Raw genomic sequence first — 16,625 nt, forward strand, 5'->3', positions numbered from 1 at the left:
TGAAATTCCAACAGAGCTTGCACACTGAAGGGAAGGCCTCTAGGTGAGGCAAAAACTCACATGAAGGTAACACTTTAACAGGGTGGTATCAATGATTTGTAGCAGCTTCTTTTTGGATTTGATCGTGGGTGTTCCTTCCATGAGCGGTGAGGTACTGGACTGATGGTCAGAATCATTTAGCTTCTTCACCAGCTGACTTCTTTTCTGCAGGACATCAAATGAAATTTTAACAGGAAAAGGCCATGGATTTCTCCATCCCACCTCAACAAATATAACCCACCAAGTAAAAAGACTAGATTAAACCAATTTGATAACTTGGTTTAATCAACTGTTGCCTAAAGAATTTTTATTGTTACTAACTATTCAACACATCACCTTTCCCACCACATTCAGGTGTATACATTTGTTTTGCAAATTTATAGTTTTGCAAGATGTCCAGAGTCTTGAGAAAATAGTCAGAAAGAAACTCGGTTAACCTGAACAGACACATTTTAGAGAAGTCAGGAGACATTTAAAACATTTGGAGAACAATTTAGGTTTTTAAATACTAGGCACAAAAACTATCCTCCTTCAGACACAAGCTTCCTTTTGGTCTAGTAAGAATGGCAACAGAACAATTCAGATTCCAGTTACAACAAAATAAAGAGGACAGGAAGTTACAGCACCCACTACCTCCTGTTCCACCTTTTAATGCATGCTTTTGACATGTCTCCTGGATACACTGTCCTCCACTATAGTCACCAAACAAAAAAAAAAATATCAGGAGCTCAAGCCCTCTTCAGAAGGCTACTAGAAATAAAATACTGGACTCATATTCAGATCTAGTCCATGTGTAAGTTTTGTCCAGTCCTCACAAAAGTCACATGGGATGTCTCCCACGTATCTGTGGGGCACCTCACATCTTCCAGTTCCCCTGCTTTCTCATAGTTTCCAACCATGAACACAGCCCATTAATGCTAGCATGACAGAGCTGGAGTAGGCATACTGCTTCCTGCACATCAAAGTTAACCAACAAAGTATGCTAAAACTGAATAACCCTGCTCTAAAAACAGATATAGGAGCACTCACTTGAGTTAGGTAGTCTATCAGAGCTAAATGTGCCTTCTCCAGCTCTGCCCCAGAGAGCCCTGGCAGGGGGTTGGGATACTGTAGCTGTTTCCTGTAATCTGTGGGCAGGAGGTCAGGATACAGACCCATCACATGAGTGGGATCTAAGCAAAAAATAACTAGTATTAGTAACCATTCATAACATTTTTGCAAACTCTTAAATGTATGTAACCTTTGAGCAAGCTTAGCTTGCCAATAGAGCTGTTTGTAGTCAACTTGTATGTCCACAATGTTCCAGTTAACAGAATTTGCTTATTAAAGAAGCTAAAACAAGGCAAAAGAAGCAAGAGAAACTGTTTCAAAGTCCAAGCACAACAAGTTCCAACCTGCGCGCTTCGCACACCTGGAAGACAAGCCATTATTATAATCCTCTTACTGCTCTTCTTGCAGAATCTCAGCATTAACAACTCTGACAGTAGGACAGGATTTCTAGGAACAAGCAATGTTTTAAGAGAAGATTTACTGTGCTTTTGAAACAAGAACTGAATAGCATCATCTGTAACTAATGAGCACCTGTCTTCATGGAGTTTAAGCAAATTCAAAATTACTGCCCTCTAATTTAAGCTCAAAGTATTTTGAGTTCTCAGTCCTTTTCTTTCATTGTAGTTTTCCAAAGTAAATATGATGTTAAGTGTCAAAACAAGTAAAAGTTCTAGGTTTAAATGCACAAGGGATGTGCTGTCATCAATAAAAGAATCTCAGCCTTAAGCACTATTCTATGGTACAGTCCAGTCTTCAGGTGTTCTTCCAATAATCCTAGTACGAACCAGAGGAATAGCATCAGAGACTATTTTGACTTCCAAACCACAGAAGTTTCCTGGCCTCAGTAGCTTGGTCCATCAAGCAGGAAACAGGGTTAAGGGTCCTGAGTTTGGTCCGAGTCCAAGGATTTAGCAAATCTACAGATGTTCCTTATTTTTCATTCCAAGCTACAAGTAGGCTTTTGGCAGTTGCCAAAACCCTCAACTTCAAGGGTCTGTGTACATGCTATGCACGCTGTAAAATAGCCTAGAATACAAATATATTCTGCACAAAGGGCAAATTCATGATTTAATTAACTTCAGTCAGTGAGTTAAGTTAAGTACTATAAGGAGGTTCACAAAAAAAAAGCTAAATAGCTGCCTAGGCTATTTGCAATTCACAGGGGACTGGTCTGCACAAGACACCCCTGTTTCAAAACAAAAACAAACCAGAAAACAAACAAAAACCCCCACACAACAGTCTGTGAGCTTCATCTCAATGCCAACCCAAGCATTTACCTGTACCAAGCTTGGCAAAAACTTGCATGGATTCATCAAAGCGCTTCTGGCAGAAGAGGTTGAAGGCAAAGAGGTTCTTTATGTGGTGAATTTGTTGGCGCTTCTCACTATCTGAATCGTCTTTCATTTCCTATACACATGCAAATTAACGAACATTAACAACTCTTGGGCCTTGTAAATAAGAATGAAACACTACAGAAATAACAGGAGTATTATCCTTTGGAGAGAGTAAGAACAAAAAAATCTTCCAAAGTGAACACCTCTGATGGTGATTCTCAGATGCTATGCTTATTGTGTCACTGAGATAACCTGGAGGGTTTGAAAGCTACCTCTGGTTATCTATATACTTGCTCTATCACAGCAACTATCTCTTCACTCATTTGCCTTTTCAAAATTTTTTTTCAAGTTAACAATACAAAATGCAACTAATTCATTTTAATGTAGTTCCAGGGAAGCTTCCAGAAACCAGAAAATCCTAAAAGAGTAATAGCAATCTAATTAAGCATACTGCTTCAGCATCTCTAAGAAATTATTATGTTTCAGGAGTAATACAGAAGGCCATTACAAAAAATCCTGGTCATTTGACAAAACAAAACACACAACTCCACGCACAACTGTTTACAAGCAGTCTGAAGACTTTGAAGTCCAACTGACTTCAAAGTCTAGAAGAAGGTAACCAATTAAACAGCTAAGAAAGATCATCTTTCACATACAAGATGATATCTCAACATCTAAACCACAGAGCAACACAGAAAAACAGCAGCACAAAACTAAAACAAGTAAAAAAAAGGCTAGAGTTTACCACTTTGTGCAAAGTGGACAGTACGGAGGTTAAACTCTCCAGACAAGCTACTGTCAAGCAGAAGGCAAACATCCTTTTCGTGTACTTTTGCACAAGTGCATCCACTGCAAACCCAAAGGTTTTTGAGTACTTACTGCCAACTGCAAAGCCAACTCAAACTGCTTGTCCTGCAGAAGCTGCTGGATCTGTGTGGCTATGGACACTGGAATGAGCCGCCAAACAAAGTGGTTACTTGCCACGTATATAATATTTGTGCTGTAAACAAGACAAAAAGGTCAGTTACTAAGTTCCAGCACTGAGAAATGAGCAATATCCTATCAAAAAAACCCAATCCTGGTTAATACACACATGGATCAATCAGATACAAGGGCAACTTGAGCAATATTGCAAAGCAGAAAGGAGAATGTATCTCCAGCAATAAGAAATTCCCAAAGTCACTCAACTCTATCATTTACTCCTCAAGGTATGGCCTCCAACCATCTGTTCATAAAAAACAACGGACTGCTTCAATGCTACTTCTTAAGCTGAGGGAGTTAGAAAAGTTCTTCCTCTCCCAGTTTTTCAGAGTGCTACCATACACCCGGACAGCCCAACAAAAGTAATAATCAGTTATACTCAATACCCTCCAGAGGTGATGAAGCGTGGTCTCTGCAGCTCAATACTCTGTACCAGCAGCCGGGGTTCAAAAGTGCGGATCTCCACATACCTTGGCAGAACAGCAATGATATAGGGAGGCTGGTGTTCTATTAGTGAAACAAGTGAAAAATATAAGTTGATTGTTCTCAAGTATGCCTTAAAACAAGCCATGACTTAAAGTAAGGATTCTCTTCAATCCCCCCCCCCCCCCCCCTTGAAGTGTGTCCCTTTTTTGCTTATTAAAAACAAAACTTAATGCCCAACACTGACATCAATTTGCTAATCAACTGTTACCAGGCTTTTTGTTCATCTTTCAAAAGAAGGAATTTCTATGGCACTCTGGTACCCAGAAGAAATACAGTGCTTTACCACACTACCTTCTATTTCAAATCTTGTCCCTTCATAACAGATATACAGTATGCCTATTTTCTGAGGAGGAGATAGGCATACAAACCAGAAGCAAAGAGGAGGAAGAAACAAAAATAAACACATGAAACCTTCCACACTCAGAGTACAACTCGAAATACTTTAAAAACTGTCACACTCCAAATCCAGCTAGTTTCTAAATACTGGGAACATAATGGTTTTATCATATAAAAAGGAGTAAAGAAGCAAATTTTTAAAAGTTACTGCTAATTCTCACCCATAGCTATAGGAATATCTGTCCAATTCAAGGCACATTTCTGAGTACAGATCCCTTCTTCGTTGAGCACAACTGTTAGATCATCTTGGCCAACCGCAACTTTTCCATCTGCTACAGGAGCTACCAATGGTTCCAGCTGCTTCCCTGTGGGAAACAGTTCTTTGATGGATCCTTTTCCATCCACCTAGGATAATAAAGAAAATTGTAAAACTGTTTTTCAAAATAACCTTAATTTCAAAGCTGCATAAGACCAGAGCCAAAAACCCCCTAGAGGGATTTACAATGCAGACTAATCACTAACAGGACAAGTGCAATTTTAAGGAGTAGCAATACATTTTTCTGCATATTGTCATTTATCTTGCTTATACATCATTTGGAAATAAAGAATTAATACTTTTGTGTCTGAGATGATGTATTCCTGTTACTATAACAGTAGCTGAGCACACAGTTCATACAGGTTTATAAAAACGCATAGCACAGTAGCAACATTAGTTAAAGTGTCCAAACACTTCCTGGTGTAACCAGAGGATTTCATTTAGGCCAAAACTTTAACATGGTTTTATTCTGGCATGAGTAAGCCTTGCCATGTAAAAAACCAAACTAAAAGCCAAGCAACCTTCCTAGCCTTTTTCCCTGCCCTAGCCACTCATCCTTGTGGCCACATGCTGTCCAGGGAACTGAACCCACCTCCAAAAAAAAAAAAGGAAAAAAAAAATCCATCAAAGAGAGGTTTCATGAGCTGATCTAACAACTCACTGCCACCAAAACAGAGAATCCTTCTCCTTCAACTCCAGCTACATGTTCCTGCGCTGCCCTTGCATTACAGCTCAAGCATTCTTATAAATCAACAGCTAGCCAGCAAAAACCAATACCATAGAAACATGTATTTTTTTTTCTGCCTATTTAGTGAAATGAAGCCATTCAAGGATGGGTCAGTCAAGCGCCAGAGACGACCCAAAGTAGACATTTGGACAGCAAGTCCCCAGTCTGGTTGCTTGAGCAGTTACACAACTACTTGTATCACTAGAAAGGCAGGAATCAACATCTAGGAGAGGGCTGCAGAAAGGCATCACTGCTTTTGTGAGCAGTGTCAGTTTGAAGTGACTGTAAAAATTACTGTGCCATTTTCCTGTCGACTACAGATCAATGTTGCCACCCATGTACGTACACGTATGTATGTGTGATGCACGTCATCTTCATCTCATTTTCCTATAATATCAGCAGAAGCCAATTGTAAAGGCAGAAAAGAGAATCAAATGTAGCTGTCAAATGAAGCATAAGTGGAAACTGTAATACTAAATTAATGACAGTAAGTTTAGAGACTCTCAAACTGAAATGACTACAGTTCAGCAAGAGAATCAGAAAAGAAAAACTGGTTAAGTTCCACTGTCTGCCAGCTAAGATGATATTCTTGGTCTTTTTTCCCTTTTAGAGCTACCTCCTTTCTTAATGCCTTTTTTCTACAAGAGCTTCAAACACTGGTTTCAATAGCGATAAACAGAAGATCACTTCCTGACAAAATATCAGTTTAAAAGGACAGACTTAGACTGCCCTTTCCAAAACCACATATAGCAAGAGTACCAGATTCTGGTTTTCATAAAGGTGTTAGCTAAATCCCTGAGCACAGGAGCAATCTCCACAGTGTCTACTGCTATCCAAGTCTTCTTAAACACTGTATTCCAACCCAGTCTTACCCGTATCAGGTAATAGTCCCTCTTGAAGCCTACACAGATGGAGTTTTCGCACCAGGCCATAGACTTGGGTACATCAGGTACACTGAAGTCCCCCTGAGGAAAACAGGTTAAAACAGCTGTTACAAGAGAAAAGCAAAAGTCAAACCTGGCAACATAGAGTGTAACGGCAGGACTGTTGTTGACAACATATTCCCCACCACACAAGCCCAATTTCTGTTGGTCCAGGAACGGCGGTATTCAACTAAAAGGCTAGATTCGAGCACAGTAAAGAGGTGTGCTCTGTTAGTTAGCTGGTAATTTCCCAGAAGAGCAGCCTAGCTGAAAAATTCTCTACCCATTTCCATTGGTTATTTTTATCATTCTGGTATTCACAACCACAGTTCTCTGTGCTTGTTTTCAGTAACCACCTTTTGACTTAATGACATACCTGGAAAACTTTGGGTAGAAGCGGACCCACTTCCATAGTGTTATTGTTAGGTATACATTTATAGAAGCAGCAGGCTAATACATTTCACTGACTTACAAGTGTACTACAACCAGAATGTTAAAATATAGAACATAGCCTTTGATTTAATTTATGAAACGCTATTAATGCCAATAATTGTGATTTCAACCACGTATTTTTACTTTTATTTGCTGCTTCTTTGTTAAATCACTGCAGAACCAACAGGAGTCAATGCTCTGAAAGTCAGCAGTGCCTCTGAGTTATAGGGACTGCATAGCAAGCAGTAAAGAACAACTACTCCCTGTTGAGGCATGCTAGACTACAGAAACAACACAACTCACCTGTAGTTCATGGAACTCTCTGTCCTTCCAAAAATAAAGTTGTAGCTTCTTCCGCACTGCCACGCACATTCTCAGCACCTCTTCTCCTGTATCTGACTGCTGTGAAAATAGACAGGCCTAACTCATAGGCACTCATAAACCAAGAGGTAAATAAAAAAATACAAGGCCAAAAGAATCCTCAGCCTGAAGCAAAGCTGTCAGGTGAAGAGCAGCTGTCCTCCTCCATGCCAGAAGGGCATTCTCTACACAAGGAAGCACAGAGAGAAGGGGGGCAGGATACTTAAAAATGAACTTTGGCAGGGATTGTGACACCAAGGAAATTAAAAAAAAAAAAAAAAAAAAGAAACAAAAAAAGAGCACCAAAGATGTACACACACACAAACAGAAGATAAATAGAGAGCTATCAGCCCAGCCCTGAAGACTAGGATAAATAGCTTGAACTCTATGCAGTATAGGAGAGGCGAGGAAATGGAACAATGCAAAGAATGTGTTATACTGACAGATAAATACATTAATAGCTGTTTAATATTCTAGCCTATTGGAAAAGTTTCCTGACAAAAAAATACTACTAAAGCTAAATGCCTGTACACACAAACAATAAGGCACTTTGGAATGACCAGACTTAAAGGTGCTTTGAAAGACATCACTAGTTTTAACACCTAGAAAAACCTAAGTACTTATTAGAAAATATTTAATACTAAGCTCCCATGGGGCAGAGATAAAAAGTGATGAAGAGCACTAAGCCAGCTCTTCTGGTTATGAATAAGGTTTCTGAATGACATGGGTAGGCCGAGAAACTCACTTGGATAGAAATGAGTCACTTAATAAACCACAGCATATGAACAGAGGATTGCTATACCTTATGGAACCATTTTATGGCCTGAATCTACCACAACTGCTGTGGGACTCCTTGGGCCAATACAATTTAACAGAAACAAAAACATGGAGACACTTGGTGAAGGGAACCACTATGAGCTAGTACACTGGCAAGTTAAGGGAAGGGAATGGCTTTCATACTGAAGATGACCTTTCAAAAAAAGGAGACAGTCAAAGTTACTACAGGATAAAAATACCTTGAAGTTTTGTATCAGAAGGTTAAAGGCTACAATCACAACAGGCACAGGAAGATATCTTACAAAGCACAGGAAGAAAAATAACGTGACTACATTAAAAATTGTTGCCTTAAGCAAAGCTTCAACATCCAGTAGCTACTAATTTTAAAAAGCACTAGTACCCAAGCAACTTGCATGTAACATAAAATTAACAAATCTAATCTATGCAGCAACATTAAAAAGTTAACCTTATTACAAACAGTAAGGATATTATGTGTCATTATGCACCTCCTCTTACCTGAAGATCACAAGTGAAGAGAGATGCACCTTTTGCCTTGGAAACTGTGGTGATTTGTTGAAATGTCAACAGGTCATGGACATAAATGTTATTTTCTGTTTTAAACAAAATTCCAATTATTATTCAATATTTAATACATGTGGAGCTCATTGCTAATTCAAATGAGTTATCACATTTTATGTTTACATAAAAAGAAGAACTTGTGAAACTAAGAGCTGCAAGAGAGGAAAAGGAATGTTTTCCCAAAAGCTGAAAAGTAAGTGCTAAGGCATATATAAATACAAGACAAAAAAGGCAGAAAAGATGACTAACACCAGCGTTGGTAAAATTACATGAAGGAACTGAGAACAGGTGCTAACTGAGCAGAGGAAGCGGGAGTGGAAGGGACAGCAAGCAGGCCAGAGCAAAGCAAGTTCATGATGGAAGACCATTTTGAACTGGCTCCTGAAATTAGCGGAAAGTGAACGGTTGCAAATGGAGGGTGCTGTGGTCAAGTTTTTGTACGCACGAGGACGCAGGCAGCAGAAATCTACACATGCTGGAGTTGGAAGAGCCGGGACTTGGAGATCATAAAGAAGGGAGTAGCAACGTAAGCAAAAAAAGACATAGGAAGATCATAAGGTTAAACAAATATAGCCAGAGACAAGCAAACTTAGATCTTCCACAAGATGGTAAAAGATCACCATCTGCATATAAACTGAATTTGGTGTAACACATCAATCAAATCAGTCTGGTCACAAGTTTTAGACCCTATCATACAGTGCACACACATACACATGCATGTACATATATGTGTATATACATATGCCAATACAGACAAACAATATATATACGCATGTATATATACACACACGCTTTAGTGCACGTATGTATTTTTTCATTTTTAATCACAAAACTTAGTGTTAATACTTTGTTCTCCAAGCTGGCTTACGACAAGCAAAGCTGCTTCTCAATCTATGCTGCATAATGCTTCCTCTGCAAAGTGAAAAAGCCTAAATCCTACACAATGACTTTTCAACTAGATTACTACGCAGGTGTGTGGAAAGGGTGCCACATTCAGCCAAGTAACTGCATCAAGAAGAGCTCATTAAATATTAAAACATTTTCTTCACTTACCTAATAGACTGACCAGAATTTTAAACTGAGAAACAACATGAATCTGAAAGAAAGAATTCTGTTAGTCTCCATTCATGAACTAAACCTCTGAACATGGCTTGATTATAGATAGTCTAAGAAAATGCATCTTGGATACTCTCAAAATAATGAAAAGAGCAAGGCAGCTATCTGTGCACAGCCTTCTCCAGCTACTGCAATCCCTTTCACTTACACCCAGTTTTTACAAGCTAGCACATACAGCTTGCAACCTAAGTTGGTAAAAAAATGTTATAACAAGTAGCATGTTACTAGTACAGAAGTACTTCTAAAAGATATGCAGAGTGGTGCTGGAAGAGACTGCAGAGTCTTTGAGGTAAGTGCTGATATTGATACTCAGGAAAGCAATGAGCCAAAGTTCTCCAAAAAAAATGAAACAGTAGTAAGACTGGCAGTAGATAATCAGTTACTTAGTTCTAAATTCAAAATAAAAGGAATTACATTCACATTCCTACAGCATTTTATCTGAGAGTCAAATTATATATTACAGTCTGTTGGTGTATTACCATCATTTTTACAAGTAAATACTCTCAGTCAGAGCAGCTGAAGATTTACTGCAAACAGCAGCATTTCCATAAAAACCAAAAATAAATCTGTAAGTTCCAGTTCTTTGCTTTCTGCTTTAGCAACCAAACCAAGCTTATTCCTGTTATGGGAAGAGCAGGCAAAAAACATCAGGCTGTGCCACCTCTAGAATAATGTACAGTTTTGGGGAAATTTTTTGTTAAGCTTAGCAGAGATTCCAGAAGTACATTTGATATTTCATTTCTTAGCTGAAAACACTGGAAAACTGTCCCCATGTCAAGAATATGGTATTTCCTACCTGCTGAATCTTTTTTGAGAAGTTCTTGTTGGATTTCTCTAGTGTCACTTCAAACCTATTACAACCTACCAAAAAGATTTGAGAGAGTATGTAAACTGAGGTTGCCCTTAAATTTACGGCTGAATATATCTTACACTAAATAGATTACAAAGAATTATGAAAGCAAGCTTGGCCACTTAACACTAGAAGAATGACTCTTCTAACATATCTGTGTTATCTTTTACTTAATAGCTAAATGCATCAGAAAGTCTTCTACATAGGTTAAAGTTTAAATTACACTTCTTGTACCCATCCAAGGACTTCATCAATAGTTACATTTTTGCCTTGCTGGAATTTTAGATTACCAGAATTATATTTAAGTATTTTGAAACCCAGAGATAAAAAGATACCCATAAAGACTTTATCCACACCAATCAAATATCAGCTATCTAAATTGCTAGGGAGCACATCACTGCAAAGTAGACAAGGAATAAACACTACGCCACAAGGGTTTAAAAGGAGTTTTAGGGTTAAAGACTTACAGACACTTTCTGATGACATAACCTCTCCTGGCATTGATGCAAAAAAGGGGGAGAAATTTACCATGTGAGATAAGACACTAGCAACTCAAGACTAGCATGTTCTGATTGGAATACACAGCCTACAAGTTTCAGAAAAACCAAGCTGAATTCAGTTTCTAGAATCCAAGTAGCTACAAATGAACATCTTTCCAAGAGCTGATGAACTTGGAAACCAATGTTTGGTTTTTTTCTTTCCTGTCCCACACTACACTACATTACTGTGTTCAATAACATCAGTTTCTACATAATAGCAGATAAAATCTAGTTTCACTAAACAGATTTGTAACTAAACCAAAAATAGAATAGTTCTATTTGTGGCATCTCCAGAATAGACTATGAACACTTATGACTGTCAAAAAGGCAGGGAGAAGAGTAAATACATGACAGAACTAGTTAGCAGGGAACCCCCTTCCCCATCCCTTGATGCTCATGGACCCACTGAATAAAGTTGCTCTTTCACTAATCAGTCCTTCAACAGAAGGCAAACATCAATCCTCTGGCAACTAGCACATTGCACCGCTGTACACACTGTATTCACAAAAATTATACTAACTTACTATAAATACAAATATATGGAGACCTGATATAAAACATACTTTAAAACAGAAAAAACGCTGATACTACTTGCTATCTTTCTTGCACATCTGATAAATGGTATGTACACTTTCACCAAAGATCCCGCACAAATATTCATTAAAATATGTAAGAAAAAAAATCAGCAATTAAACATACTTGTGTTAACATCACTACAACTTCTTAAAGTGCAGGAAATAAAAATAACGTAATCAACTTTTTGTGCCATTCTTAAAATCAACTTACCTATGTCTTTCTTGATCCTGTAAAGCAGAAGATGCCCTTGTTTGGTACCAACAAGGAGCCATTCCTCTACAAAGACAGGGGAGAAAGAGTCTAATTAGTTTCAACAAAGACTGCCCTTCCCAGCCAAGTTACATTTGTCAGAACACTCGGAAGCCTGTTTCAAATGCCAAAGAGGACTTTCTGTGGTGACTACATTCATGTCTCCTACCATCTCTTTGGTGGAAGTGCTCAGAAGAAGCTTTCATTCTCAGGAGAGGATGACCAAAGATCAAGCAGCAAAACAGAGAGCACAGCCTAGACATTACATCCCACTTGTTTATACAAAGGTAAAGAAGCAAACCGCTGCATGTTTTGTGCAATCAAAAGAGGCAATAAACTATGCTTCAGACATTACAATCTCCCAGAGAGGTACAGTGCTACATAAGAGGAAGAACTGTCAGAAAGAAAAACAAGGAGTTCTATGTGGGTTTGTTTGGTTGGTTTTTTTTAAATAGTCAAGTTTTTATAAGAAGTCTCTGAAATAGTCAGCTATGCCTGGAAAGGACAGTGGCAGCTTTGCTTAAATGGCATTTGAATTGCTTGGACGACCAACAGTCATTTAAGATTTACAAGAGAGAATCTTTTTATACACAAACTCTGTGGCAGAGTTTCAGACTCTTGCTATTTACAGCATTTACAGCATACAAAAAGGCATAGAATCTTTAATGGATCATGAAATACGACTGAAATTCTTCCTCCTTGCTGAAGATCATATAGGAAAGAAACATACACAAATATTTCTTTCTACATCTAATACTCCCTCATTACCAAAAATACTTGTATTTTAAAAAAATCTTGTTTCCTGCAAGACCTTTTTTCCACTATTTGGTAGAAAAGTTGTAGAGACAGAATTACACCTCTTTTTACACAACAATACTGTCGTACGCCTGTGGGTTTAGGCTTTTTTCTACTTCAGCAGAATAAATGCTTTCAAAGAGGTAAAAGATAAAAGCCTCAATGCAGGAATAAACTATCTTCACATCTTCTCTACTACTTAACTCTAGTATAAGCAACCCATGTTTAAATGTGGCACTACTTATCAGGTTATAATTTTGTTCTTAAGACACATTAAAGGGGTCACAGTTCCACTGTGTCTGGAGTTTTTTTAATTATCAACTTTGTGCTATGGTAGTACATCCGATGGAAACCGCTCACGCAGTTTGAAAAGCCTTATCAAGCTTTATCATTACGACAGCTGGTGCAATCACCTAACCAAAATCTTGACTGCCAAGTATGCCCAAAAATATAACCTACATTTATATCCATTAACACATACAAAGACTCTAAACCTAAGATTTGAACATACCACTGGCTTCCCAAGATAAGTTTTAGCCAAAACACAGGGAACGCTTTTTGGCAAGAAACTAGCCGGCCCACGGTTACAGCACTGGAAATCATGGCAGCCTCCCGCACAGCGGGGCTGCCGCCGGGCGGGCAGGACTGCGGGCGGCAGGCGACCACCGGCACCGCCGCGAGGGGAGCTCGGCCCCGGCAGCCCCCCTGCTGCAGGCACCGAAGCCAACGCACCGAGCCAGAACACGGGGAAACGCTCCCGCGCCCCCCGCACGCCCAGGCCTGCGAGGCGGCAGGGCCACCGGCCGCCCCACAGCCGCCCCGGGGTACAGCCGGCCGGGGGCCGAGCGACGCAACCACTCCCGGCCCAGGGCAGGGCGCGGCAGGCCCTAAGAACAGCTGACAGGGCGTCCCGGCCGCCCGGGACAGGGGAGGGGAGTGGCCCGGGCTGCGGCGCGGGGCGGCAGCGCCGCGGCCCCCCCGGCTCACCCCAGGCCGCCAGGCAGTCGATCTGCAGCGGCAGCTTCTCCAGGATCGGTACATGCTCGAAGGCGTCGTGCATGGCGGCGGCTCCTCCGGGCCCGGCTGCCACAGAGCCCGCCGACCGGGGAGAGGCAGGTGCCGCGGGAGGCTCCCCCCCCGCCGGGCGGCGGCAGAGGCGGCGGGGCGGCGCGGGGAAAAGCCCCGACAGAAGCACCGCCGCCGCTCGGCGCCGTCCCCCACCTCCCCGCCCTTCCCGGCAGCCCCCGCGCCCGCCCCGCCGCCGCTTCCGCGCCAAGGCTCCGCCTCCCCCGCGCTGTTCCCGCCCTCGCCTCGCCCCCTCAGCGCCCCGGGAGCGGGCGGTGCCGGGCGGGCCGCGGTCCCCGTGAGGCCGCTGTCACGGCCCGGGGCGGCTCGGCGCCAGGCACAGGGCACCCGCGCCCCAGCGCAGTCCCCAGGCCGGCAGCCCGCAAAAGAAGCACTCTCCCCGCCGACATCGAGCAGCCGCCCCAGCTGCTGGGGGCTCGGGAAACGCGGGTCGGCACGGCCAGCACCAACGGTCGCGGGGGGGGGGAACCTGCCCCTGTGGGGGCTCTCTTCGCGCTGACATAGCCGTTGTGCACCTTCATACAGCCCGAAAAGGGGACAGACTGTAAGACGCTCATTTTGTCTTCCCACGACGTTAGTATTAGAGGCGTCAGGTTGCCATTTGCTAACATAAAGTGTAGCAGGTAGGAAAGCCACCCTGCATACAAAGACAAAAATTGACCTGCATAACCTAAGGAAACCAGATGAGAGCAGCAAAACATCTCTTGCAAGTAAACGTCTATTTTTGGAAGTCCTAAATTTTACTTTCATGAACTTACCCTATGAACTTGGCCAGTGAAGTTCAATCTCCAGGAGGAAATCTTTACTTGTTACCTCGTCCCTTACAGAACAGGCCATGGTTGCATTTACATTGGCTGTGGAGAGGCGCAACATTCACCACCACTGACCTAGAAGCTTAACTAACTAAACCAAACTAAAAAAACACATGGCGCAAAGATCTCTGAGCATCTTCACCAACAGAGACCACTGTTTTAGAAAACAGGGACTGAGGACGCTCTGTGCTGGGAGATCAAAGCACAGGAACAGGAGAACAAGCGTGGCACTGTTGCATCCCACTTCTTTCCTGCTCAGGAATGAAACCTTGCTAAAGCATGAAACCATGCTAAGTCTCAGCCCCTTCGCAGATACGAGAACTGCAAATTGCTAAAGTAGTTATGACTCAGGCACGTATCTGGTCTCTTTGACCTAGGATTCCTACAAAAGGCAGAGGAACATAGCACCAATTTAGTGAAAGGCAATGTAAGTTTCAGTAACACTGGGTAATAAAGACTTCACATGCAAATGGCTGTAATCCATTTTTACCAGAGTGCAAATTATGTGTGAGGCATTGGCCTCTTCCAGTTTTAAAAAGTAGCATACTTTTCCTTTAGCATACAACATAAAATGCCATATAAAGTGAACAGAAGGATAAAAACAAAAGCCCACAAACTCACACACCCCTACATCTGCAGAATAAGACAAACACAGCCTTCCCTACCCCAGGTCTTATGATCCTGACTCACTCTGTGCCTATCAAGCCTGTTGCATTTCTTTACCATACTATGTAATCTCTTACTACTCAGTCCCTCCTTCAGAGCTCCTGGCAGGAACATCTTGTCACCCTAATGAAAAGCTAGTCAACAACATCTTCTTCATTATTACTTTTTTTTCAGTTTTCTGCATGGCACACACATGCTATAAGTGCATCAGTAATACCACAGCTATTTCTCACAAATAAACAAATCCACACACACAGAACTAATCAGGCACAAGAACTCTAAAAAAACTCCCTCTGTACTTGAATTCCTGGCAGATATTTATTTTTTCTGCAAGCAGAGCGTTATCTCAATTAGGAACAGCTTGTTGAAGATATTTGAAGTCAGCAGCCAAATTTCCTAAAGAAAATTCAGCTTCTACACACCATTTTAGTCACTAAAAACTTATGCAGCTCTCAGACCTAAGAGTAGACATGTTTTCTCCCTCCTGCTCACCAAGTCTTCAGAGTAGTCTGTACACTTTGTTTTAAAACTACAATACCCATTTTGAAAGAATGGGTGTAAATTTGAATTAAGTATTCCCTGTCTACATAATTAAAGGTAACAATCCTGCAGGGTTTCTGGTTTCATGCATTCTAGCAAGCTAGCTTGCTGATGAAGCTTTCCTGACAAGTCATGGAGCCCACACATCTTTAGGAGCAAGACCAGGAATCAGGAGAGGCAAAAATTAGAGGCAAATAGTGTTAGCATCTGACTGAACACAGTCAGGCGAGAGGCCACATGGCTGCAACTCCCTTGCACACATACCCTTCACTCCTCACCCACATCTCATCTGCTGCTTTTAGCCACCTCTTCCACAGTCGTAATTGTGGCAGTAGCTGCGCGTGTGCCATAGCCCGCATGATACTGTGGGAACTGGGCTCTGATACAAGTTCTCTGTAAGACCGCAAACAAGGAAGTCACAGCACACGCCTGCTGCATGCTAGGCAGCAGATGCTACCTTCTGAGGATACAGAAACTCTGCCAAACGAGTGAAAAAACAAGAACAGCTAACTAAGGGAGCCACAAGTCCCCTGTTCAGGACAGCTTCAGGACAACTTCAAATACTGATGGAAGTTACTATAGGTATGGAAGGGTAGAAGGCAGAGAGGACTGCTCAAACCCGCTGTAGTCACAGGCTGAAAGCACCACACTGCTACTACATTTATTTTAGTCTTTAAATTATTAAACTATGAATGCAATTAGGGAAACTGTTTAGATCTTTCACTTTTGTCCAGAAATTTATGATTTGCCCTATCTATATTAGCTTTTCAAATGACAGACTTCCACTCTATTTTCAAGCTTAACAAGAAAAAAAGAGCTAATTGGGAATATCTGCATTATAAATACCATGTAATAAAGAGTTAAAGACAAGTGAGGGAGCTTTTTTCATGTGAGAGAACAGGTAGTAAGAAAGTGGAAGGACACAATGTAAGCCTTTCTACTATTTGCCTAGCTTTTATTAAATAGTACATACAAACTTCTTTTGTGCTTCCAGTAGAGAACATTTTTCCCCCTATTTGTCTCAAAAAACCCAAACAACCCAAAACAATAGGACTT

At 41.2% G+C, this 16,625-nt stretch overlaps 2 protein-coding genes across 2 annotated transcripts in view; one reads left to right on the forward strand and one right to left on the reverse strand.

Annotated features, from left to right (window-relative positions):
• The window catches only part of VPS39 (VPS39 subunit of HOPS complex), a 30,187-nt gene extending 16,527 nt beyond the window's left edge, over nt 1-13,660 (reverse strand). Inside the window, exons 1-13 of the mRNA XM_075502777.1 lie at nt 13,453-13,660; nt 11,632-11,697; nt 10,253-10,317; nt 9,394-9,436; nt 8,278-8,372; nt 6,928-7,026; nt 6,142-6,234; nt 4,448-4,631; nt 3,791-3,911; nt 3,303-3,423; nt 2,367-2,496; nt 1,069-1,211; nt 61-204 (exon numbers count right to left, since the gene is read on the reverse strand). Of these exons, the coding sequence (XP_075358892.1) occupies nt 61-204; nt 1,069-1,211; nt 2,367-2,496; nt 3,303-3,423; nt 3,791-3,911; nt 4,448-4,631; nt 6,142-6,234; nt 6,928-7,026; nt 8,278-8,372; nt 9,394-9,436; nt 10,253-10,317; nt 11,632-11,697; nt 13,453-13,525 (1,377 nt within the window). The 5' untranslated portion in view covers nt 13,526-13,660. The remainder of the gene's footprint in view (nt 1-60; nt 205-1,068; nt 1,212-2,366; nt 2,497-3,302; nt 3,424-3,790; nt 3,912-4,447; nt 4,632-6,141; nt 6,235-6,927; nt 7,027-8,277; nt 8,373-9,393; nt 9,437-10,252; nt 10,318-11,631; nt 11,698-13,452) is intronic.
• CAPN3 (calpain 3) overlaps nt 1-16,625 on the forward strand; it is a 233,842-nt gene that overhangs the window by 130,920 nt on the left and 86,297 nt on the right. The window lies entirely within an intron of this gene.

This window comes from Mycteria americana, chromosome 5, assembly GCF_035582795.1.
Source record: "Mycteria americana isolate JAX WOST 10 ecotype Jacksonville Zoo and Gardens chromosome 5, USCA_MyAme_1.0, whole genome shotgun sequence".
Taxonomy (NCBI): Eukaryota; Metazoa; Chordata; class Aves; order Ciconiiformes; family Ciconiidae; genus Mycteria; species Mycteria americana.